Source organism: Tamandua tetradactyla, chromosome 2, assembly GCF_023851605.1.
Source record: "Tamandua tetradactyla isolate mTamTet1 chromosome 2, mTamTet1.pri, whole genome shotgun sequence".
In the NCBI taxonomy this organism is placed as follows: domain Eukaryota; kingdom Metazoa; phylum Chordata; class Mammalia; order Pilosa; family Myrmecophagidae; genus Tamandua; species Tamandua tetradactyla.
In genome coordinates this window covers 33,713,451-33,737,540 of record NC_135328.1, presented here as the reverse complement: position 1 = coordinate 33,737,540, position 24,090 = coordinate 33,713,451, and the positions used below count along the sequence as shown (strand labels likewise).

The following is a 24,090-nucleotide window of genomic DNA, read 5'->3' as shown; positions in this document are numbered from 1 at the left end:
TTGAAAAATAGATGTACATGTGCTGGTTTGAAAGAATTATGTACAATAGAAAAGCCATGTTTTAATCCTGATCCATTTGGATTCTTTCTATAAAAAGAAAGCCAGCCCTTTCTTTTAATTCCTATTCAGCACTGTAGGTTGGAAATTTGATTAAATTATCTCCATGAAATGTGACACACCCAATTGTGGGTATCAACTTTTAATTAGAGGGAGATGTTGACTCCACCCATTCCAGGTGAGTCTTGATTAGTTTACTGGAATCCTTTCACAGAGAAACCTTTGGAAAAAGCTTCAGAGCCACAGATCCATGAGAGTTCACGCAGTCAGAGACCTTTGGAGATGAAGAAGGAAAATGCCCCTGGAGGAGCTTCATGAAACAAGAAGCCTGGAGAGAAAGCTAGCAGACATCACCATGTTTGCCATGTGCCTTTCCAGTTGAGAGAGAAACCCTGAACATCACTGGCCTTCTTGAACCAGGGTATCTTTTGGTGGATGCCTTACATTGGACATTTCTATAGCCTTGCTTTATTTGGACATTTTCACAGTCTTAGAACTACAAATTAGTAACTTAATAAATTCCCCCTTTTAAAAGCCATTCTATTTCTGGTATATTGCATCGCAGCAGCTTGCAAAATAGAACAGTACATTAGAGAGCACTGTGGTTAAGAGCAAAGACTCTGGAGTCACGCTGAGGGTTTAATCCTGGCTTTGCCTTTCATATCATGTAACTTTGGGCGAGTTCCTTTATTTCTCTAAGCATATCCATAATCGGTAAAATGGAGATGACAGCAGTGCAACCTCCTAGAGTTTAAGGGTTAATACCTGAAAGCACTTATAACAATCCCAGGCACACAGTAGGAGCTCAATAAATGTCTGGAGTTGTTCACAATCTAGTATGGTATAGGGTGTCCAGCAGAGGAGCCAGTGAAAGCTCTTGCCTTGACTAAAGAGCAGCTCCCTTGCCTACGAAAGAGCAGCATCTGCTGGTCATTGAAGGTGATGCAGGATCCCATGTTTACAAAGGTCTGACCCAGCCCACATGCCAGAACTGTATGTGGCATGTTCAGTGGGTTGCCAAAAGCACACTTTGAAAAACAAGCAGGATGAAACAGAAGTCATTACTTTTAATAAGAACCTTATTTTATTTATACAATGCATTATAATTTTTTCAAGACTCTTCACTCATTTATCAAGAAACCTTTTACTATATTCATTTAACAATGCCAACCTACACTTCACTACCCATCAAACTCTAAGCATTCAAGTCAGAGACAAACAAAAAAGTGCTTGGGGCACTGAAGGGAAAGAGAAAAAAGCTAAGAAAGACCAACAGAGATACTTTAAAAGTAGTTAAAAGGAAAAAAAAAGTAGTTAAAAGGAGACGCTTTGAGGGGGGGGAATTAGATTCCTGAGCACCATCAGATTTTCTTTAAGGTTCAGAGAGGTTTTACAAAATCATTTTTAAAAGACATGAAATTAGAACTAAGGAATCAGAGGAACCTGCACTTCTGGATATTAAGCAGGTTATCAAAGTTCCAAAATTGGAGAAAATGCGAGAAAAGGAGGGAGAGAGAACATGGAAATGGTAAATGGAGGAGAGATAGAGAAAGAGAGACAGAGAAAGAAAAAAGAAACAGAGGAAGAAAGTTGTACCTAGAGGAGATGAAGTTTGGAACTTGTCATGAATTAAAGAATGAAAGGCATAGTCACAAGTCTGGGAATAGACTGTAAGAGAAAGGCTGGAATTTTACACCTTCCAGGTGGTGAAGAGAAATCCTCAAGTTGTATAGTGGCAGGCAGTGAGGTGTAACCTAAACTAAGCCATCTATTGTGCTAAGAATAAGACACTGGCACCCTAGCTTGGTTAATTATCCTCTATACTGCTAATTTGAAAGCATATATGTCCAGAGTACAGCCAACCCAGTAAGTCGAATGCCTATAGGCAATGCAAAAAGGCTCCAAGCCAAGTGAGTCTGTAGAAACTAAGAATCAACTAATGCTACTGTCAAATGAAGAAACAACAGAACCAGTTTCATTTTTCTCCCATTTTTTTTAGTCTCCTAAAGTCACACCATTCTGATCCCTCTTAATAAGTTGGTATTGCCAAATACTGTATCTCAAACATAGGCTTATCATACTCAAAGCCCAAAGATTTCCTGAGCTTCAACTACCTCTGTGATTTGGAACACAGCAAGCAGCAAGGAAGTTATCATTACTTTGTTTCTGGAGGAGGAAATGAGGATCAAAAATGGCCTAACCATGTATATAACTAAACATGAGAGATCAAATTGGCTAATTCAATTAGCTGGTCAGAATTCCCCTTGTCAAAAAAGTCATAACCTTCAGACTGATTAAACAAAACAGGATTCTGATACTAAGATGCTCTGAGTCTAGGAAGCCCTGGTTTTAATGATAATTCTAGTCAGTTTTATTTCAATTTTCTTAGGCACTTCAGCCTAAGAGTACTCTGCCCAGCAGGGAGAAGCTTCACATAAACATGTACCACAGTTTCAGCATGGTACCTTCCAAGGTGCCTCCATCTCCCCACCCCTTTCAGTTGTCCACCTCCTCCTCTTCATTCTGCTCTTCTTCTTCCAGTCTTTCCTCATCTTCATCGTTGTCCTCATCCCTGCTCTTGTCTTGCTCTTCTGAATCTGTCTTTTTGTCTCTGTCCTTCTTCTTTTGCTCTGAAGCTTCCTTCTTGCCTTTCTGTTCCCGCCTATAGGCTGCAAGGAGGAAGGAGGCGGTTAAGAGGTAGGTTTGGAAGAGTAAACCAGACTTCGGCTGCTAACTCCATTCCACAGCTGGAAAAGCTGAGGCACTGAAGGAAAAATAACCCGCCCAACATCACAAAACAGATCTGAGATGGTGCCAACTGAACTGGTTCCAAGTCACATCCAGTATTCCCTTGCTGGACTTAAAAGGTACCCTTGCTGAGAAAGCCTCAGGGCCATGGATGATCATCTTCTAAGAGGCTGAAAAAAGGAAGGGTCATTACCTTCCAGAGCTTCTTTTAGGGGAGTAATGAACCGCTGGAACTCCATCTCTTCCATGGCCGAGAGCACGTCACTGGCGTTCAGTGTCTTGCGCTTCCCTTTCATAGCAAAATTGTTTGCACTAACGGAGGACAGGAAGAAAATGAGCTGTCAGACCCCCTCTTGCCACGCATGAAGTGGGTGGAAAACGAGCACCCTGAAGTGAGTGAGGAAACCTACGTTAAAGATGCATGACTTTTTGTTTCTCCCTTCCCTGTACCAAACGGCTAATGCGAAGTTATTTAAGAGATTGTGAGAACTGGGTAAGGGTCGTGAACCTCTGTCCAGGTTCACAGGTAGCACCCAAGCATTGGGGTTTATGGGCGCCGGGACGCTAAATCTGAGCCAGGGGGGTCTCTCTGCATCTCCCTAAATGCCTCAGCACTAGCTGTACTCTGGCTAGCTCTTTCTGCTCACCACGACGTGGCGTATAGTACGAAGACGCTGGCAGCGCGGGAGATGGCGCTCCGGGCCTCCTTGGAGATGTTGACACCTTCCGGGAGCTGTGAGAAGGGAGAAGTGAGCAAAGATGCTAGCCCAGACCTGTTTCCCTCCTTCCCGCTCGTCCGCCCCGGCCCGCCCGCTCACCGCCTCCTTGATGATTCTGGTGATGACAGCGTTGGGCAGGTTTAGGTCCTCAGGCCTCTCCGCCATGGCCGCCGCAGGGGCCCGCGCCTCCACCTCAGTTTTCCTCAGGGTGCTACTGCGTCCAGGCTTCCCGCGTCCCTGCTGTCTGACCCACCCAGGCTTCCGTTCCGCCCCACACGGTCCACATTGTATCCCATAGTGCTCTGCGCGTCATACCCACCCACTTACCCCAGCCACGCCTCCATGTCAGGTCGCCGTAGCTTCCGAAAGTTTCTCTCTGCAGTCATTTGGGCTCGCCGGACCTACCGGCAGGCCCCATAGTGCCCTGCGCCCTCCTCCCCTGTTCTGTTTCTCTGTTTCACACCATCACCGAGTCTGGAGGTTTCACACCAAATTGAGGATGGGTCATTGAGGCTTCCGTCCGTTCCCCATAGTTCTCCGCGCCGCTGCCTGGCGACGGCCCGACCGGGGGGCTGGCGCGGGAGGAAAAGTTGTGAACCCAGCCTCCTGGGCGGGGCCTACCCACGCCCGGCGCCGTACTGCGTTATTCCACCGAGTTTCGGGCTCTTAGCGGCTAGGCATCGGCTTTGGGCCAGCGGAGCCAGGCCTCCGAAGGCCGCTTCCTTTTCCCGAAACGAAGCGGAGGGTATTTTCCCAACTTTACCGTAGCTGACGTTTATCTTTAATTTTTTCACTTCGCGCAATTTTGTAATAATCATATTAATGATCATTGTTATCTAGGCTTTCCTGAGCGCCAACCACTTTGTCGGCACAGCGCTAGTGTTGATGGCAGAGAGATGGGTATGGTTAGACCTCGGGGGCTCAGTTCAGGGTGGGCAGGTAACCAAAGGGTGTGAAGCAACTGGGTGTGATGAAGATGCAACATGGCATTTAGCATTCGAAAATAAAACCTGTTAAAATTGTATTGGTTCTTTAGTACATTAAATTGTTCATCGTACATTTTCCCAGTCAAGAACATTACCATGGTTTTATAGTGGCGGTTTAAATTTTATCTTTAATTTTCTTAAACATGAAATTTAAGGTTTCCTGTTAAAAAACGTAGAAATAGATCTCACTCTCAGTGAGAACTAATGCTTGCTTATTATTATTTGGTGAAGCATGCTATCCTCTCAAGTCGGGTTTTTTGTTATTATGCTTTTGACAGAGACGAGGGTACAGAGGAGAGTTTTCCTATTATGAGAAAACCGGCAGAGCAAACACAATGATAAATGACAACTGAAATTGCTTCAGTTAGAGACTATAGGACCTGGCGAGGAACTGTCCACATGGTTATAGCACTCCTGGCTTAAAGAGGTTGGACTAATTAGCCCTAGCTAATTACCGTGGTATTGGAATTGGGCTTAGTGTGGTCAAATATTTTGATTTAATTTTAAGAGGAGCCAGAAATCTGTATATTATGGACTACTTCAGTATTTAAATATTGTCTCATTTAAAGAGCAAGCCAAACAAAACAACTCAGGCGAAATTACAGGCTAAGAGTTTGCTATCACTGGCCTAAATTATAAACTCTTTAAAACAGGGACTTTATCTTCTTCATTATTTTTCTCCCTGTCCAGAACAGGTCCCTCAAATATTCAATAGTCAAATGTGTTGAATAAAAGAAAGAAAAAATGAGCACTGCCCTTATAGTTGTTGGGGTTTTAAAGTGGTAGTGATTGTGTAGAATTTCTCTAGAGAGAGAAGATGATATTTGTTGAACTGTTATATGTCATACATAAAGGTACATGATCTCATTTAAAGCTTCTACTATCCTACTCAGGGATTATTTCCCTCTATTTTATATGAGGAAACAGACTTAAAGAACTGGAATCACTTGCCTAATACCATAAAGCCATTATAAAATACATGGCCTCTGATGCAGTTGCATCAAATCCACTAATTTGCTGTTTGAGCAGATCCATCCGTTGATGGTTGGTATTTGGGCTACCTGCATGGGAACTGGAGCATATTGAAGAATAAAGCATGTCACCCAAAGGAAATGTTGTTGTTCTTTGTGTTTTTGAGCCACCGAGGGCATTTCTATGACTATATTAGTTGTAAATTGAAAAGCCTTTTTTGTAGATGGTTGCGTCTTCTTCCTAATGACTAATGAAGGGAAAAAAGAATGGATGTTACTATTTATTTTGAGTCATATGCCAGACCTTTTAACATCTGCTAGCTAATTTTTATAATAACCCTATGAAATAGGCTTATTCTCATTTTACAGATGAGGAAACTGAAAGCTCAGATTTTTAAAGTCCCAAGTCACTCAACTGTTAAATGGGCAATGGGGAGATTTTCTGAAGTCAATCTGCTTCCAATTTCTTCAACTCTAATTCATACCAAGATGTTTTTATACTTGCTTTTTTCTCAATTCTTAATTATCCTCTGACCACCATTTACCTTTATAGGTTGACTAGAAATACTTTATTCTTTGAGTTCAAATTAAGGTGAAAACTGTCTGGTTAATGTATAATGCTCCCTAATTATGTGGTTGTTGTTTTCTCCAGAGAGTTAGAAAGCTGCAATGTTGCCTTTTATTCCATACCATTCATAGCTATGAATTTGCCAGATGAGAGCCAATGGGATGAAACCACCTGTAACGTGCCTGTTTGTCAGCATCCACAATGCTGGGAAGCTATCCGCAGGATCGAGAGGGGTCATCCTCGAATCCTGGGTTCCTGCAAACCTCTCCTGAACACTGAAGGTGAATCAGTCAGCCTGTCTCTTTCCTCACAAGGTCCTTCACCTGTTCCTGTTTGGCCTCTTTTATCCAGGTGACATATCATTTGTTTTCTTCTGGTCTGCTTTCTCAGAAAAACTCCCAGTTCTCACCATTGTAAATGTCTCAAATTCCTGCTTGCGGGCTAAGAAACGTGCTCACCGTCATCTGTCAGGACTTACCTTCGTTAAGACTCACACTTTATTGTCTCGGTGTTTGAAGTTTGACTACAAATTTCAAGGCAGGTGGATTTTCATGGAATCTTCCTTTAGAAACCTACTATGTCAAAATTCTAGTTTGTGACTTCCGTTACTGATACAGAAGAATTTGAGAAAACTAGATTAAAAAGAAAACCCTAGTTCAGTCACAGAAGTGGTGAATAGGGAGTTAGAAATAAAAATAAAGCATTTCTACTTGTGTTCTAGGAGTTGGTTAATTTGTAGCTATCCCATCAACTGCTATAGGTCACCAGAATACTGTGTCCGTACATACTCTCTTTTGTATCTTTTTTTTTAAGCATAAAACTTTTTGTAAGCTCCTCAAAGCAGAAGGAATGGCTTTTCTTGGAACCTCCTACCAAGTCTAGGTACCCAGTTAGTGCTTATTGAGTTGGGTGCTTCATATAGGCACACGATTGGAGCTTATTTGAAGCTAAGGGACAGGTGTCTATGGAAACTTTAGACTTTAAAAATCTGAAGACCCTGTTGCCAGCCAGGAATCACCAGTGGTGACTCTCATAGTGGTTTCTTTTATCCTGTTCTGTGTATTTTATTTTTATTTTTATTTTCTCTCCTGTTCTGTTTAAACAGCCCGAGATTTCTCTCTGGCTAGAGAAATAGGAAAGGGTAGGGCTACTTTCAGGTTCTCTAGGATTCAAGTCCCGGGAAAATAGCTGCATCTCCCAGCCAGAACCTGTAATGTGCTTTACATCCATACACAGGTACATACTTCCACCCGACTCCATGCTAATGGTGTGTAGAATAAAGCTGTGTCAGAGTTGCCTCATCCAGTCAGCTCCTAGATTATGTGCATTCTTCTTTTAGTATCTCTCACTTGCTAGTCTTATTCCTTCTATCCTAAACCAGGTCCTTGTAACCTCACGTGTGGGTTTTTATAGTCACTTCTGAACTGGCCGCCCTGGTTCTTCCCCTCGAAACCACCTTACATACTTCCAACAGATTAATCTTACCAAAATATTGCTGTCCTCATATCATCTTGTTGCTCAAAAACCCTGTTCATCAGCATTTCATTTATTATAGAAGAGATCCAAACCTTCCTATTCTGAAGTTGAAGACTCTTTACCATCTGACTCTCCTCTAATCACAGAGTCTGTCTTCTTTGGCACCTCAGAGCAAAACTGATATTCTGATTCTGCTTTTCTCACTCTGATGCTGTTTATGCCGTTCCTGGAAATTTAAAGACTCTTGCCCCTTTCTGCTTCACTAACACCCTGCTATGACCTATAAGACCCTATAAGGTCCTGTCTTTCTTGTGGCCCTCAGCTTGTATTCTTCTTCTACTTATTCATTAGACTCCAGTCACAGTGTTGTTTCTAGTCCTCAGACATTGCACACTTCCTACCCCAGGGCTTTTGTACACTCCACACTTCCCACCCCAGGGCTTGTGTACCTGCAGTTTCTTCTGAGAGGAACACTTTTTCCCTAGATTAGCATTTCTCAATGACTCACTATTGACATTTTGGGCTGAGTAATTCTTTGTTGTGTGGTGGTGTGCTGTACATTACAGGATGTTAGCAGCTTCCCTGCCCTCTACCCACTGGCTGCTTATAGTACTCCACCCCTGTTTGTGATAACCAGCAATATCCCCAGACATTGTCCTCTGGGGACAAAATTGCCCCTGGTTGAGAAACACTGCCCTAGATCCTTGCTTGGCTAACTCCTTCCTGTCATTCAGGCTTAAGCTTAAAAGTTGCTTTCTTACAGAGGCCTTCCTTGATCACCTATTTAAAGTTTCCCTTATCCTCACTATCATTAAACCTTGTTTTTTTTTTCTTTTTTAACTCTTCAGTTCTTATGAATTGAAATTTTTTTGTTGATTTGTTTGCATGTTCATTGTTTGTCTCCCCTCATTGGAATGAAAGGTCCGCAAGAGGAAAGACCATGTTCTACTTCTGTGTCTTTAATAGCACATAACATATAGTGGGAGCTCAATAAGTGTTTGCTGAATAAATGGATAAGTCCTCTGTCAAGACTGAATTTCATCATTTGCCATTAGTCCTGGGTATTCTCTCTTCCAAACTACTCCAGCATTTGTCCCTTGACATGCTTCGTTATGCTTTTATGCCTATGCCCTATTTGTCCAGCTGGATTTTAAGCCCTTTGAAGTCAGAAGCCATGACTTCATTCTTTAGTCACTCATTCAATTAATAAATGGGTCTTAGTTGAGGTCTCTGTGCTGGGCACTGGGGATACTGCATTAAACAATTTACAGTCTTTACCATGCAGGGACTTTCAGCCTGGTTAGGGATGCAGACAAGTAAATAGGCAAGGACCATTTTACATGATGAGTGTGCCCTGGTTGGGTGAAAGCACACAGGTAGGATTCCTAACTCAGGGTACTCTCCTGAAGAAGTAACATCTGTGCCTAGACCTAACATTTGAGCAGCCTAGTGGGTTGTAGGTGGGAGGTAGGGCAGGAAGAGAATTCCAAACTATAGGATTAGTATGTGCAAAGGCCTGGAGGCAGGAGGGAGCACTTCAGGTATGGCACGTAGTTCAGTATAGAACATAGAATAGGAATGGTAGAGTGGTTAGATGAGGCTGGGGAGCTGGAGTAGAAAGTATCTACATCATGAATGGTGTTATAAACCAGGCTAAGGAGTCAGGTCTTTATTTTATACCTCTTTGTTATCTACTCTTTCATTCATCCATTTAACATATTTTTTGAACATCTACATCAAAGGTACTTAATAACTTTTATTGGTGGTAATGCAACAACCTTTAGCTAAAGAGAGACGTAGGCTATGAATTCAATTTGATGCTACAAATAGTTGGATATCTGTCTAGGAAAAACAAAATGTAAAGGGGTGGTGAGACCTTACACTCATTTAGTAAGCATCAAGCCCAAGGCCTTCTGTAGACAAGTAGAAGGGTTTTTTTCATAACATTTACCTTATGCTCTCAAGAAGTCTTTTGTGTCTTTTTCATTTTGGGAAACTCTCATTTTTTTAGGACTCAGGTGTATGAAGGATTTACCTGACAAAAGTTTGATTGACAGTACTGATGGACCTCCAAAAGTAAGTCATAGAATTGAAAAAGCATTTCCTCAACATTTTCTTACTAATGGAAATAAAATATTTTCCCTTTATTTAACATTTTCCTCTGGATGACCATAATCTGAATAATGATGCTGATCTGATGCTGAGAAAAGTAACCTTTTATTGGACCCTTATGATATGCAAGAAATCCCAGCCACAAATGGGATTGATTTGTGGAGGTTTGGCAAGGGTGAGAATTCCTCGCTTCTTTCCTGCAAAGTAAACAGTGTCATCTGATAATAGTTAGAAAGTGGGAATATCAGACCTAAAATGGGCCTTAAGAAAGCCATCATGGCTTTCAAAGTTTTTTAGCTGTGACCCACATTTTACGATAAGAATATCATGAAACAATCCTTACCCTTACTCAGATAATTTCTGTCCTACTTTATCTTATTTCACTTTTAAACAGTTGGGCTGTGATTCACCAAATTTGATTTTATGACTCGTGTATAAGTAGCAGTTGCAGTTTGAAGCACAATGGTATGGTATGGTCCACCTCATGAGGAAGCTGAGGCCCATATGGGAGGTGCTTTACCAAAGCGCACAGCCTGTTAGGGGGTGGAGCTGAATTAGGGTTTTAGGAAGAACAACCCTCCCACTTATCTACAGTAAAGAGATTTTCAGTCTTACTGGAGTCCTTTTTTTCTTTTCCTGAGATGCTTCACTTTTAAGTATCATTTGATACAAAGCGTAAGGAACTAAAAGATAGTAGGTAGGTTAAATGGTTGAATGAAAAAGTTTCTTTACTTCTTTGGTCTCTTTCAAATAAGAGGGTTGGATAAAATTATTTTAAATTAAATTATTCTGAATAAATAATGCTTGCATGTGATTCTAACTCCAGAAGGCCAGAAAGGATATATAATGAAAAGTCTCTCCAGTGTCCCTGTACCCCCCAAGCCAATCAGTTCCTTTTCTCAGGGACAACCTTATTTTTATTCTTAATTTTTTTGGGTGTGCTATAAGCCCGGGGTCACATTTCATTCTTTTTCCGATGTGAGTATCCCATTATTACAGCACCATTTGTTGAATTTTTGTTTGTTTTTGCTATCTTTGTTTTGCTTGTGTGTTTTTGGAAAGCACATGGACTGGGAATCGAACCTCAGTCTCCCTCATGCAGGTGAGAATTCTACCACTGAAACCCTTGCACTCCCGCAAACTTATTTTTTTATTATTATGATTTTTTGTATGGGCAGACATTGGGAATCAAACCCAGGTCTCTGGCATGGCAGGCAAGAACTCTGCCTGCTGAGCCACCATGGCCCACCCTTGCAAACTTATTTTTAACAGTGTTTTTATGCATATACCCACTGAAGATACGGAATAGAAGATACACAAGGTCTCTCTGAGTACCTATGTTTTGGATTGTAAATAGCTAAATGTGAGGGGAGTTAATATCTGAACTTTTAAATAGATGCTTTTATTTGTAGAAAGGCTGCACACATGGAAAACATGCTTCTATCTCTACCAATTCTCTCCCTGCTCCCCAACTGCCAATTGTATTATCTGCAGGGGATATAAGTCTTCAGAATGGACTGGGCAGAATGGATAGCATCTTCATAGTGAGCCCTGAGGCTCCCTCATATGGGATGGAGTTGGGGTTGCTAAATGTCATCCTAATGTCACAGAGATGTTGGGGAGATTATTCACTGATCAGTGCTAGCTTTTGCGAAGATCATTTTCTTTGCAAAAAGTAGTCTTACTGTCAAAGTAGTTCTTGGTCTGGTACTGAATCAGGAGCTGGAATCTTTAGGACATCCCCATGCTTTATATCTTTCTCTTAGCTTTCAGTGCTGAATTTGAATGAGACACAACTCCCCTGCTCGCAGGATATTAGAAATATGGTTGTAATGTGGATCCCAGAAAAACCAGAGGAGCGTTTGAGAAGGTGAGTATCATGTCTAGAACTCAGGAACCTTCAACTCTTATATTCTACAAATCCCTAAGCGTTTCCTCTACAGACCTTTCTTGTGATCTCTCTTTAGCCACCTCATTGCAGTTAACAAGCAGAGATAACTGTCATGGTCTCTTGCAATCTGTCTCTGGCAACACTGGATTCTATTTTCATGCACATATACATCTCTGCTGTGGGACTTCTCTATATCCGATTTTATATGGCAGTAAATAGCACACAAGTTAGGGTCCTATGTATTCATGAGATTTGGTTAAGAAACAAAAACTATTAGTTTTTCTTATTAGCCACCAGCAACACGAGAAAAGGTTCTCAATGAAGCACAAGAATCTTGGCTCTCAACCCCAAGGCCTGGTAGAGTGGAACAAAATGACTAACATATAGAACTTGGGTACAAAACAGAACATGTTGGCAGAGATTATTTAGTGAAGACCCAAAGACTTGCTAATATTCACAGCCTTGGAAAAACATGGTAATTCTTTTGTGACTACTGAGGTTTTCAGATACTTGTTCAATGTCTGTTTAGAGATGCTGAGACTAAGGAATTCTTTTCATTTTATTTTATTCTATTTTTTTTATGATCCTATGAATACTTCTTTATATGCACATTTCTTTGTATGTGTGTGGTATATAAACAAAAGACAAACAAGCAAACAAAACCTCCCCAAAAAACAACCCTAAACAACCATAAGGGTTTATATCCTTTCATATAAAAGAAGTCCAGAGGTAGACGGCCAGGGCTGATATGTTAGTTCCCTGAGATAATCAGAGACCTGAGCTCCTTCTAGAATTTTTGGGCCATCATCCTTAGCCCATGGCTTCCATCTTTAAGGCGCTTCATGGGTGTTTTTAAAGTCAGAGTTGGCTATTAAAACTCCAGTCATCATATCCATGTTCCAGGCAGGAAGGAAGAGTTAGAAGAGAGAGCAGAAATTACTTCTTGAGTACCTCCTCTGTGCTAAGCAATGTGGATTCAGTAGAGAACAAAACAGTATTGGATCTGCCCTCCTGGAGTTTATAGTCATATAGGGGAGTTGGATATGTTAAAAACAAACAAAGAAACAGCTTTTCATTACAATTTAGGAGCTCACAGCTTTATTGTGTGATTCAATAATCAGGCAGCATCCCATTCAGAAAGTTGAAGGGAGCTCTGACAAAGGGACAAAAAGGGGGAGCTGATGTGGGCAAATGTGGAAGCAAGCAAGGAAATGTTCTGATTGGCTGATGTTGTTTCCATAGTTTCCATTTTACATAGGGTGATCTTATAAGTGGGAAACAGATTTATATTGGTCAGTATGGTATCGTATCCATTCTGATAAGCTATCTTTCCTGGACTTTAACTGGTTTATCATCAGGTGGTTTATCTGCAACCCTGTAGGGTGCATGCCATTTTCTCAGAAAGCCCCTGAACATCAATTGTTTTTTTCTTCTCAGAAAAAGGGTCCCTCCAGGCAATGCCCAATGCACGTGGACGTTTTATTTTTTTAAAACTTTTAAAATTGTATAATATAATATAATATATGTTGTACAATTATATATATACACACACACACAAGGCAAAACAAGAAGAAAGCAATAGTTTTCAAAGCTCTCTTTAACAAGTAGATACAGGACAGATCCCAGAGTTTGTTATGGGCTACCATTCCATCATCTCAGATTTTTCCTGCTAGCTGCTATAGAACATTGGAGACTAGAAGGAATATTTTTCTTTTATCATCACAATAAACTTTTTTTTCTTTTGTGAAAAATGATACATATACATATATAAGCAATAAATTTCACAGCACAGCACACCAATTAGTTGTAGAATAGAGTGGGCATGGGGCAGGAGGTGGCACAGGGGTGGGGTACAGAGTGGGGTGTGGGGGTGACAGGTGGTGCGACGTGCGTGGCACTGGGGTGTAGGGTGCAGCGTGGCTTGCTTCCTCTTCCCTGCTTCCCTGTGCATGCACCTCTAGGGTTCCAAGCCTCAATGTGGGAAGGGGAGTGGTAAGCTCTGCACTAACTGGGTGGTCTCTGTGACTAGGGAAGGCAAGTTTATTGGCTTCTGGTTCTGTGGAGCTGAGGGGGTTGATATCCCAAGCTGGCTGTGGGGGCAGGCACTTTCCTGTGTGTGGCCTCTTGTCCCTGGTTGAGTCCCAATGGAGCCCACTCACCCTGTTTTCTACATTCCAATTCCTTAGTTTTTTCATCCAAGACTTCTCTGTATAGTGTGGAAAACTTTCTCAGGTCATCTGTAGTCTAGAACTGTTGCCCCAGTCATTTTTCTGTCATTTTTCTAGTTCCTTGAAGCAGGGGTGAACTCAGCCTATCCTATTCTGCCATCTTTCTGGAAGTCCATTTTATTTTATATAACTGTTACTACAAACATAACCCACTTAAGTGTAGAGTTACTAATTTGGATTAATGGTATGAAGGTAAATAACTGGATTTTGTAAACAAATAGGAGTAACCTAATTTGGATGTAGGGGTTAGGAGTCTTATTTTTAGCAGCCTTTGGGCAACAAGTACTTCTGGATTCCCATTCAGCCATGTTTGAGTTCTGACTAGAGAAATCTTCATGATAATCATTCACAAATCTCCTTGGTGCTTCTCTTCAAAATGTTTGGAAATAAGTTGTGGTTATTCCTATTTCAAGTCCAGCTGAGATGACACCTATTGTCACCAGCCAAGATGGGGAGGAGAAAAGAAAGAAATCTGCCATGGTGAGTTCTGTTTTGGTCAAACCTTTGTGATACTATCTTCTAGTATTTGTTTTGTTTTTCCTTTTAGGACTTCCCCATTCCCCCTACCTCTGCTCCATCCTTTCTCTAATAAGCAAAATTTGCAAAAGAAAACTGCTCTTTAGGAATGAGTACCAAACCATTTTCTATTCAGAGACTCTTTTTTTCCCTGTTAGGAGGTGAAGAATGCCTTTGAAGAGACAGCTGGTCTTGAAGAGATTATGGGCATTTAGGGGAATTCTTCGACAGTTAAAAATTAATCCCCATGTGCATAATTTGGGTTTTGGGTTTTCAGGTTCTTGGCCATGCTGTGAGAAAGAATTCAAGGGCACAGCACAGCATAAAGTATGCAGATAGAAAGTTTATGAATATACATGTGAGAGAACACATGGTGAAAGGCGAGAGGCAAGAGGCAATATGGGGCCATTTGCTTTTCTAGATTAGCTTTACTGACTCCCGCATCCCCTTTCTTGTTTGGGGCTTTCTCTTTCCCTTCTTTCTCTCCAGCGCTGTGCCTGGTGGTAGATAGTGCATTTGGGTGGGTTTTTTGACTCCACTTTCCCTGTACATAACTCACCTAGGAGGGGGTCACTTGACTCCAGATGGATCAGCTGCTGCCAGTTGTTTCCCGTAAGTGGGTAGAGGCCAGACAGGTTGTCCAGGACAGGGGCCCTCCTAACCTTGATTAACTGTCCTTGCCCAAGGGTTCCTCATTATCTCTCCTCACTCTCTCTCTGCCTCATTACCACACACATAAAACCCATAGAACTATATAACACAATGTAGATAGTATGCTAAAGTTAATAGCGTAATTATAATAATATTGTTTCATGAATTGTAACAAAGGTACCACACTAATGTAAAATGTTAATAACGAAAACTGCCATGTGAGAGTGAGTTGTATGGGAATGATACATTTCCTGCATGATGTTTCTGTAAACCTACAATTGCTCTAATAAAAAAACGTAACAGTAAAAAAAAAGAACCTAGGGTGGGCCACAGTGGTTCAGCAGGCAAGAATGCTTGCCTGCCATGCCAGAGGACCCGGGTTCGATTCCCAGTGCCTGCCCATGTTAAAAAAAAAAAAAAAAGGGAGAACCTAATCCCTAGTGATGCGAATAAAATTTCAATGGACCTGGAGTTATCAGACCTAGGACTCTAATTCTAATCCTACTATTTATTGGGTATGTGTAACCTTGAATAAGTCACAGAACTCTAACATTGCTAAGTCCATGAGAATAGCATTTTTGTCCATTTCATTGATTGCTGAATCTACAGCCCTAACCTGTGCGTGGCACATAGTTGGCACAATAAAGATTTGTTTAATTTGTTGAGTGAAAAAATGAATGAACTTTCTGCAAAAAAGGCAAAACATCTAGTTGCCATATGACCCAAACACAACAGTAGGGTTGGAGAACCTGAGAGGGGAAACTGTGGTGGTCCTCATAGTGTAGAGGGTGCAGAGACTGCTGGAGTGGGCCTGGAAACAAGGAGATTAACATGGCAGGGTGGTGTTGGGAGGCTGGAATATCGATGGGAAGAAATGGGCTAGGAGAGCTTTGTTTCCATTATTTCTTTTCCAGAAAAACAAGTCAACTTTGGATCCCTCTGGAAAGCAGCACACAGGAAGACATTTGAAAACTCAAGAGGTGGCTGTACCTCCCCCCTCCCCCGTGTACTTGTTTGAGCAGTTAAATTCAGAAAACGTACCTTCCTTGGCCCAATTTGAGATGTTGCCTCCGGATCTACTGAAAGAGTAAGTATCATGTAGGTGCTCTAGGAGAGCCAGAGCACCTGCTATTTTTTGAAGCTGAGAAGGGTCTGAATAGGGAAGGGAAGAAACCATAACTTACTTACAGGCAGTGAAAATGATTATAACCACCAACATTTATAAAGCACCCACTGTCCCCCAGTCCCCCTCCTAAGCACATTCCATGCACTCTCTCATGTAAACCTCCACAATTACTCTCTTCTTTAATAGTTGAAGTATGGGGTGGGATGGGGTAGACAGCGTAGTATAGATTGGAATAAAATGATTTTTGCACTTTATATTGAAATTTACTGGCTTTGTGAATTTTGGTATATTCATTTAGCCTCTTTAAGCCTAGTTTTCCTTCTTTGCAAAAGAGGAGGAATAATACCTGTTCCTCAGGGAATTGTAAAGATGCCATGATATAAAGGACCTTGAACCTGACATAAAGTAAGCAGTCAGTAAATGTAGTTGTGATTCTTAGAGGTGCTTCTGAAAGATGTTACTGCATGAGCACCTGTTGGTATAGGCCTTTCCATGCCCTAATTTATTTCTTCAGGTTTGGAGCCCTTTTCATGTCTTTCTCTTCAGCCACACTCTCCTACAGGAGCTATTGCTGACTGACTGGCTGTGTCTGCCCCCTTTAGCCTTTTGCCAGATGGACAGAAAACCATGTGTTGTCCAGAGATGAAGACACAATTGCCCATGATGAAAAAGTATCTTCCCCTGGAAAAGAGCCAACCTGGCAGTGTCATTTCTACTAAGACATTTCTTTCCATACACCGCCTCACCCTGCAGGTATGTGCTGCGGAGCCTCAGAAGAAGATGCCTCTGTGATAATCCAAGCTCATCTCTCCTCAAGGCTGGCAGAGTTGACTTTCCATTCCTTCTTTCTCTTCTATCCTTCCACTCTGGACCCAAGCCCTACAAAAGGGCTGGGCTCTATATAGGTGAAAGCAAATCTATGGGAAAGGATTCGAGGTGAGCAGGTTTTCTATTTCTTCTATTTCTTTCCCCACACCTTTTCCTTCTCTCCATAGCTCCTGGTAGAACGCTACACTAGGTTCTCAAAATATGTAGGTTGAATAGATGAATACATGTATTGGGGGAGGGTACGTTTGGGAAAAAGACACTAGAGCGTTTCTTCTTTTTTCCTTTTTCTTTCTCTAGAGACCAGGACTGAGATATCCTGAGCATCTGAGGAAATTACATTATAATCTGAAGACAAAAGGTAGATTTCCTGCTGCTGCCAGATCTCTAGGCACCAGCCTCCCTTAAACTGCATTTCCCTCACTTTTTTTGGCCCCAGTTCAGTTATGTTTGTAGTCACAGCCATGCAGGATCTCAGGAAGCAGCTCTCCTGGCTGGGTCCTGACTAGAGGGAAGGAGTCTGTGTTATGGAGCAGGGCACAGCAAGCAGCCCTGGGGGAGGGTGGGAGCAGTCCCTGAGAAGAGGACTGAGCTGGTTCTCTGGTTGGCAGGACTCAGGAAGCAGCAGCAGCAGCAAAAGAGGGTGAAAACACCCATCAAGAAACAGGTAAAGTGGCAGCAAGGGGAGCCCTGGGACTTGCTGGGACTGGGTGAAGTGGGTGCAGCCTGGAACAGGAGGGGTGTACGAGAGATGGGATTCTCCCTTTTTTCTGGAGGGGTCTCCGTTGTCCAGTTGTATATGTTAAGCTCCTTCTCTGAGACTGTTTTTGAAAAGTCATGTTTAATTTCCAAACTCGTAATTCAGTTCCTTCCTATGTGGGTTTCAGGAGGTTAAAAAGAAAGCCAAGAGTGATCTGGGAGGTCAGAATCCTGTGCATAAAAGTTCAGTTGCCGTCATCTGTGACACTCTTTCTGGTAAGGAGAATATGTGTTTGGGAGTGACAGATCCCACGATGGGGAAGGAAGGGAAATTTGAACACGTTTTTGCCATTTTGGGCCCTACTTTTGTTAGGCCCTCAGAATTCTCCTTGGAATGCTTCGGCTTGGCCAATCTGCCATGCATTGTTCTTCCATAAAATATTTACCAAATAATGAGCAGTGCCAGATGTCTGCTTTGCATGGGGATTTGAGAGATGACCAGGAACATGAGTCATACTTATTTTTTCACAGGTCCTACGTTAGAAAAGGCAGAGTGGTTTTAGGATCAGAAGGAGGGGCAAGCCCAGTGTTCTAGTTTGCTAGCTGCTGGAATGCAACATACCAGAGATGGATTGGCTTTCAATAAAAGGGGATTTTTTTAGTTAACATATAGTTCTTCAGAGCAAAGGCAGCTAACTTTTGACTGAGGTTCTTTCTTACATGGGAAGGCACAGGGCAATCTCTGCTGGCCTTCTCATCAGACCTCTGGGCTCCAACAGCTTTCCCCGGGGCGAGTCCTTTCTGCATCTCCAAAGGCCTGGGCTGAGCTGCAAGTGCTGAGATGAGGTATGCTGAGCTGCTTGGGCTGTGCTATGTTGAACTCTCTCATTTAAGCACCAGCCAATTAAATCAAACATCATTCATTACAGCAGGCATGCCTCTTAGCCGACTGCAGATATAATGAGCAACAGATGAGGTTCACGTACCATTGGCTCATGTCCACAGCAACATAATTAGGCACCTTCACCTGGCCATTTGACAACTGAATCTAAGTACCACACCCAGGTTACTAAAGAGAAGATTCCTAAGGGCCCATTGGCAGGGAAGAGGTGGGATCCATCACCAGGGTCTCAAAAGAGTTCTGAGAAAGCAGAGCTTTAGGGCTTTCCACTTTCCCAGCCACGAATTAGAGGGTTCCTGGAGCTTCAATTGAAATCAGCATACCATCCAGCCCCATTCAGGGGGCAGGTTGCCACTTTTTCACATGCAGTCTTCCTTCTCTGGTGTTCATACTGGAGATGATAATGGATCTCTCCTTTCTGGAGTTCTTACTTGCTTTTGAGCTTAGGGATAGGACTTACCCTGGTCCCTCTGATCAGTTACTCATCTTAGGTGGGGAATGTGAGGGAGGAGAAAGAGTGACCATAACTCTGAAAGATTATTCTGCCCTACTTAGTCTGGATATGCTGACTTCAATGTGAAAATAATTGTTTACTCTTCAGAAGTCACTCTGCGGTCCTGGGGTACTAGGAGGGCTCAGGTAAGATGTTTCCTGAGAAGGATGCTGCCCTCTTGGTTTACCTCCCAGCTCAGTTGAGCCCTGTGATACCAGCGATGCCCTTTAACTTGATAATCAAAGAAGGTTCCTGACCTTCACATGGGAGGTAGACAGAACCAGAACTGTGGTCTAGTGTGGGAAGAGACTTACCCAAGGTTAGCACCCCATCTGGGGTGAGCACTTCCATGCTTTTCAGTTCCACTGCAGGACCTTTTGAACCTTTTCACGATGCCTCCAGTAGGAGCAGTTTTGCTTGGGTGACATGGTGCCCCTTTGAGTCATGTGCTTAGAACAGTGGCCTCTTCTCATTAAGTTGAAAAGATCTTATGGAAGAGATGATTTTTGCACTGGATCTTTTTTTTAAATTTAAATTTAATTTTTTAATTGGCAAACCAAAGCAACATACAAACATGAACATTCTTAACATACAAACATTCCATGCATGGTGTACAATCAATGGCTCACAAAATCGCATAGTAGTGTATGCATCACCATGATCACTTTTTTAGAACATTTGCATCACTCCTGAAAAAGAAAGAAAAAGAAAAAAGAAAAAACTCATACATACCATACCTCATACCCCTCTCTCTCATTGACCACTAATATTTCCATCTACCCATTTATTTTAACCTTTGTTCCCCCTATTTTTTTCAATACCCTTTACTGCCCCCTTTCGTTGGTCACTAGTATTTTAATCTACTCAATTTGTTTTAACATTTGTTCCCCCTATTATTTGTTTATTTTTATCCATATTTTTTTACTTATCTGTCCATACTGTAGATAAAAGGAGCATCAGGCACAAGGTTTTCACAAGTACAGAGTCACATTGCAAAAGCTATATCATTATGCATTTATCTTCAAGAAACATGGCTACTGGAACACAGCTCTACAGTTTCAGGCACTTCCCTCTAGCTTCTCCAATACACCTTAAACAAAAAAGGGGATATCTATATAATTCATAAGAATAACTACCAGGATACCTCTCGACTCTGTTTGAAATCTCTCAGCCACTGACACTTTATTTTGTCTCATTTCTCTCTTCCCCCATTTGGTTGAGAAGGTTTTCTCAATCCTTTGATGCTGAGTCCCAGCTCATTCTAGGATTTCTGTCCCACATTACACCCCTGCAAGTCATGTCCCACGTAGAAAAGGGGAAGGCAGTGAGTTTGCTTGCCATGTTGACTGAGAGAGATAGTTCATATCTGAGCAACAAAAAAGGTTCTCTCGGGGTGACTGTTAGTCCTGATTTTAAGTAGGCTTACCCTATCCTTTGCTGGGATAGGTTTCATATGAACAAACCCCAAGATTGAGGGCTCAACCTATTGATCTGGTTGTCCCCATTGCTTGCAAGAATATCAGGAATTCTCCAAATAGGGAAGTTGAATTTTCCCCCTTTCTTACCATTCCCCCAACGGAACTTTGCAAATACTTTTTTATTCACTGCCCAAATCGCTGTTATTTATTGGGGCATCACACTGGACAAACTTACAAAATCTCATGCTCTATTCAAGGTTCCATGTACTTATGGTGTTCAATTAACCTGTTCATATAAGTTATATTAGGAAATGTACTAGTCAAAATATAAATTTCATACCAAATAAACATTTTTTACTTTAGTCTCACACAGAAGTCGAAGTTTTGAAATATGAACGACCATCTGTTTTCAACACCCTACAATGTTGACATTCCTTAGTTCTTCCTCATTTGCACAGGACCTTGAATATATGTGGGAGTTTGCCAGATATGGAATAGACTTCCTGGAAATAGGAACAGCCTATGCAAAGGCATAGCATCTTCTCAGGGCATGGCCTTTTCAGAGTATAAGAGCAGTTCAGTGTGGCTGTGGTTTTGGGTATTTAAGGAAAAGTGGTAGATCAGGCCAAAGAGGTTGATTAGCGGCTTGTATAGAATGCTAAAACATTTGACGTTTATCCTCCAGGTCAGTGGCTCTCCAATTAGACTGTAATCGAAATCAACTGGGGAGCTTTTAAAACACTAATCCCCAGGCTGTACCCTAGACTAACTAAGTCATAATTTCTGGTGTTGGGAATAAGGCACTAGTGTGTTTTCAAAAGTTCCCCAGTGATTCCAATGTGCAGCTAAGGTGAGAACCACTGTTCAGTAGAGATGTTGGATAAGGGTGTTCCTTGATTGGCTTTGTCTTTTAGCACAATATTTCTGGTGCCAACTTGGAAGAAGTTTGCTTAGAGAAAGGGAGACTAAGAAGGGAAAGAAGGAAAGCATTTAAAGAGTCCTGTATTTTGCACAGGATTTTTCTGTAAATCTTCAATGTCTCTGATTGAAAAAAAAAAAGCATCTATGATTAGTTGGGGGAACAGTTGATGCAAAAGAAACAAAAATAAAACTTTTTTTGCTTTATTTTTCAAAAAGAAGACAATGTGGATTCATTAGAGGTGGCACAAGAAGGTGAATCACATTCTGGTAAGAGAAATATTCCTAAACAAAAAAGGTAGAATTAGAGTTTGTTTTATTGCCGCAATGTACAGGTATATACCCTTAGGTTAGTTAGAGGAATACTGTGTCTTTTAAAAATTTTTTTAATTTAATTTAATTTTATGTTTTGCATGGGCAGGCACCAGGAATTGAACCCGGGGCTCTGGCATGGCAGACAAGAAATCTGCCACTTCTGCCACACTTTTCAGTGTGACAAGAAATCACACTGCCCAATTCTGTGTCTTTTAACACTACATTATTTTCATCTTAATTCTGAAATAGATGTGGTCCAGTCTCAGGTGGACAGAATCACAAATGGAATTCCAAGACCTAACTCCCTTTTACCTGCTGCCAAGGTCCTCTCTTGTCTTGAATGGGGACAAAGGGTCAGCTACTAGATTAGGGGTCAACTAGAAGTCCAACAATGGTATATGAAATGACAGTAAGATGAAGACTGAATTGACCTTGCAATCACTAGGTAACAGAACTCTACCAAATCAGGAAAATGATGCAAAGCAGAAGCAGCAGATGGAGATGAAAGGACCCACCCCAAAACAGGTGAGAGTATATCAGGGCCATACTGTTAGGATCCTGTTCGAGTTCTCTATTACAGGATAACAAACCACTCCAAGGCTTAAGCCTCAGCGATTTATTATTTCTCATAATTCTATAGGTTGACTGGACAGCTCTTCTGGTCTTGCTTGAGATCACTCATGTAGCTGCATTCAGTTGGAAGCTGGACTGGGCCTTTGGCCATAATGCCTTCTTTTTCTGTCACATGATCTCTCCATGTAGCTCGCTTGGGCTTCTTGACAGCATAGTGGTCTCAGAGTTCCAGAAAATGAAAGCAGCTTCTTAGGGGATAGGCATGGAATTGGCATAGTATGTTTCTGCCATGTTTTATTGTTCTAAGAAGACAAAGTTCAAGAGCAAGGGAAATAGACTGTTGATGAGAGGAATAGCATGTTTGTACAGGAAGGGAAGGAATTGTTGGCATCCATCTTTGGAGGGAACCTGCCACAATCTTTAGTTGACTGTTGGGAATGGGAAGAAGTGAGTATTGTCTTCATCTGAACAGCATGGAAGGGAAAGAAGATGTGACGCAAGCTTGTTTTCAGTCACAGGAGCTAGCTCTTGGTCCTGTCTTAGATGTTAATTTCTCCAAGAAAAGCATCTTTTAGAAAAATCCTTTGTTTCCTAAAGTCTTGATTCAAGTTTCTTTACCCCAATGAATTTCAGAATGCTGTGGAGGGGCCAAAGATGGACTACCCTGAAAACTACCTGGACTCCTCTGGTAAGGAGAGTAGTTTATTATGGTGGAGGAGCCTTAGTGAGTGACCAAGGACAGGGAGGGCTGAACCTGGATTGACCAGGATGGTCAATGGAGGCACAGTCCTCATCCTTCACAAGGGTCCTAGAGACATTCTAGCCCTTGTTTTTTTATCCCCCATTTATTGCAGTTATATTGGAGAAGACTAGAGGTGTAATTAATGGTGAAGTCTTCTTTTAGGTTCTGAATTAGCCAGAACAGAGCCCACAAAGGAGGACATCAGTGCTCAGGTGGAGGATGTGCTGGCTGCGAGCCAAGAGAAGACCACGAAGGACCTTCCAGCCAGTAAAGCTAGAACACACCAGAACCTTGAGCTCAAGCTTCTAAGTGTTCTTCAGGCCACTGAGGATGAGGTCATGGAGAAACAACTCTTCTTGGTCCAGGGCGAGAACTTTTAAAAAGCACAGGCCAAACGCATCACCTGGGGCAGCCTCAATCCAAAGGAGGACATTTAATCCTGAGGACAGCAACTTTTGACATAAAGGACAGGAAGGAGAGGGGACTTCTGCTCTCTGGAGGCTCTACCATAGCCTGAGCTTAGGAATTCTGTTTGGTTTTGTTGTTTTTTTTCCCTTATTCACTTCTGTTTGCCTCTGAAATAAATGAGAGAGAAAAAAGTCTGGCCCTTTGAATTTAGATTATTTCTTTTCCATGAGGTCCAGAATATTCCAGTGATTAAACACAGCTGCTTCTCAGTCAAAAGACTCATTCTCTGTATCTGGGAGGAAGGAAGAGATATTTCTTGGTATCTGTTTCTGGGTCACTTTTATTGCCTTGTGTCTGAAAGGTTTCCAGTTGTAAGAAGCTGAATTTGGCCTCTGGGAACACCTACTATATTTCTAGCTTTTTCTCTCATTCCCTGGAAATGGTTTCCTCTAAGGTTAGGATCCACATCATTAATAAAATAATATTTGTTGTTTCCCTGTGTATGTGGTACTGGACTCATATTAACCTGAAATTGTCTAAAGTTTCTAAGGAATTGAATCTACAGGAAAATTTTAATGATGCTCATAAATACTTAGCACTTTAGAATCTCAGGGGACTTTGAACTCAGTTTTTGGAAGGTTTTTTTTTCTTTTGTGCTTTAGTACTTAAAATAACTTCTTTCCTATAGAAAATTTAAAAATTACAAAAAAGTAGAATAATATGTTGAAACGCTGATGTACCCAATACCA

At 41.7% G+C, this 24,090-nt stretch overlaps 2 protein-coding genes across 2 annotated transcripts in view; one reads left to right on the top strand and one right to left on the bottom strand.

Moving 5' to 3' along the window:
- Nucleotides 1-1,122: 1,122 nt before the first annotated feature.
- Nucleotides 1,123-3,821, bottom strand: POLE3 (DNA polymerase epsilon 3, accessory subunit). The gene is made up of 4 exons (XM_077142653.1): nucleotides 3,624-3,821; nucleotides 3,453-3,538; nucleotides 2,999-3,117; nucleotides 1,123-2,726 (listed from the first exon to the last, which is right to left on the bottom strand). The coding sequence occupies exons 1-4, from the start codon at nucleotides 3,687-3,689 to the stop codon at nucleotides 2,554-2,556; spliced, it is 444 nt and encodes a 147-aa protein (XP_076998768.1). The 5' UTR covers nucleotides 3,690-3,821; the 3' UTR covers nucleotides 1,123-2,553.
- Nucleotides 3,822-3,844: 23 nt separating this feature from the next.
- The window catches only part of LOC143668067 (regulator of G-protein signaling 3-like), a 194,478-nt gene continuing 174,232 nt past the window's right edge, over nucleotides 3,845-24,090 (top strand). The window contains 11 exon segments of the mRNA XM_077142643.1: nucleotides 3,845-4,269; nucleotides 4,365-4,424; nucleotides 6,181-6,330; nucleotides 6,440-6,586; nucleotides 9,537-9,601; nucleotides 11,404-11,507; nucleotides 14,170-14,236; nucleotides 15,838-16,010; nucleotides 16,652-16,802; nucleotides 17,175-17,235; nucleotides 17,486-17,541. Coding sequence (XP_076998758.1) covers nucleotides 4,421-4,424; nucleotides 6,181-6,330; nucleotides 6,440-6,586; nucleotides 9,537-9,601; nucleotides 11,404-11,507; nucleotides 14,170-14,236; nucleotides 15,838-16,010; nucleotides 16,652-16,802; nucleotides 17,175-17,235; nucleotides 17,486-17,541 — 978 coding nt within the window. The 5' untranslated portion in view covers nucleotides 3,845-4,269; nucleotides 4,365-4,420.

Coding starts and splice junctions, on each gene's coding strand:
- POLE3 (XM_077142653.1), bottom strand. CDS start 3,689: ATGGCGGAGAGGCCTGAGGACCTAAACCTGCCCAACGCTGTCATCACC. Junction 3,539..3,623: donor CCAGAATCATCAAGGAGGCG/GTGAGCGGGCGG, acceptor CCCTTCTCACAG/CTCCCGGAAGGTGTCAACAT. Junction 3,118..3,452: donor GTACTATACGCCACGTCGTG/GTGAGCAGAAAG, acceptor GTCCTCCGTTAG/TGCAAACAATTTTGCTATGA.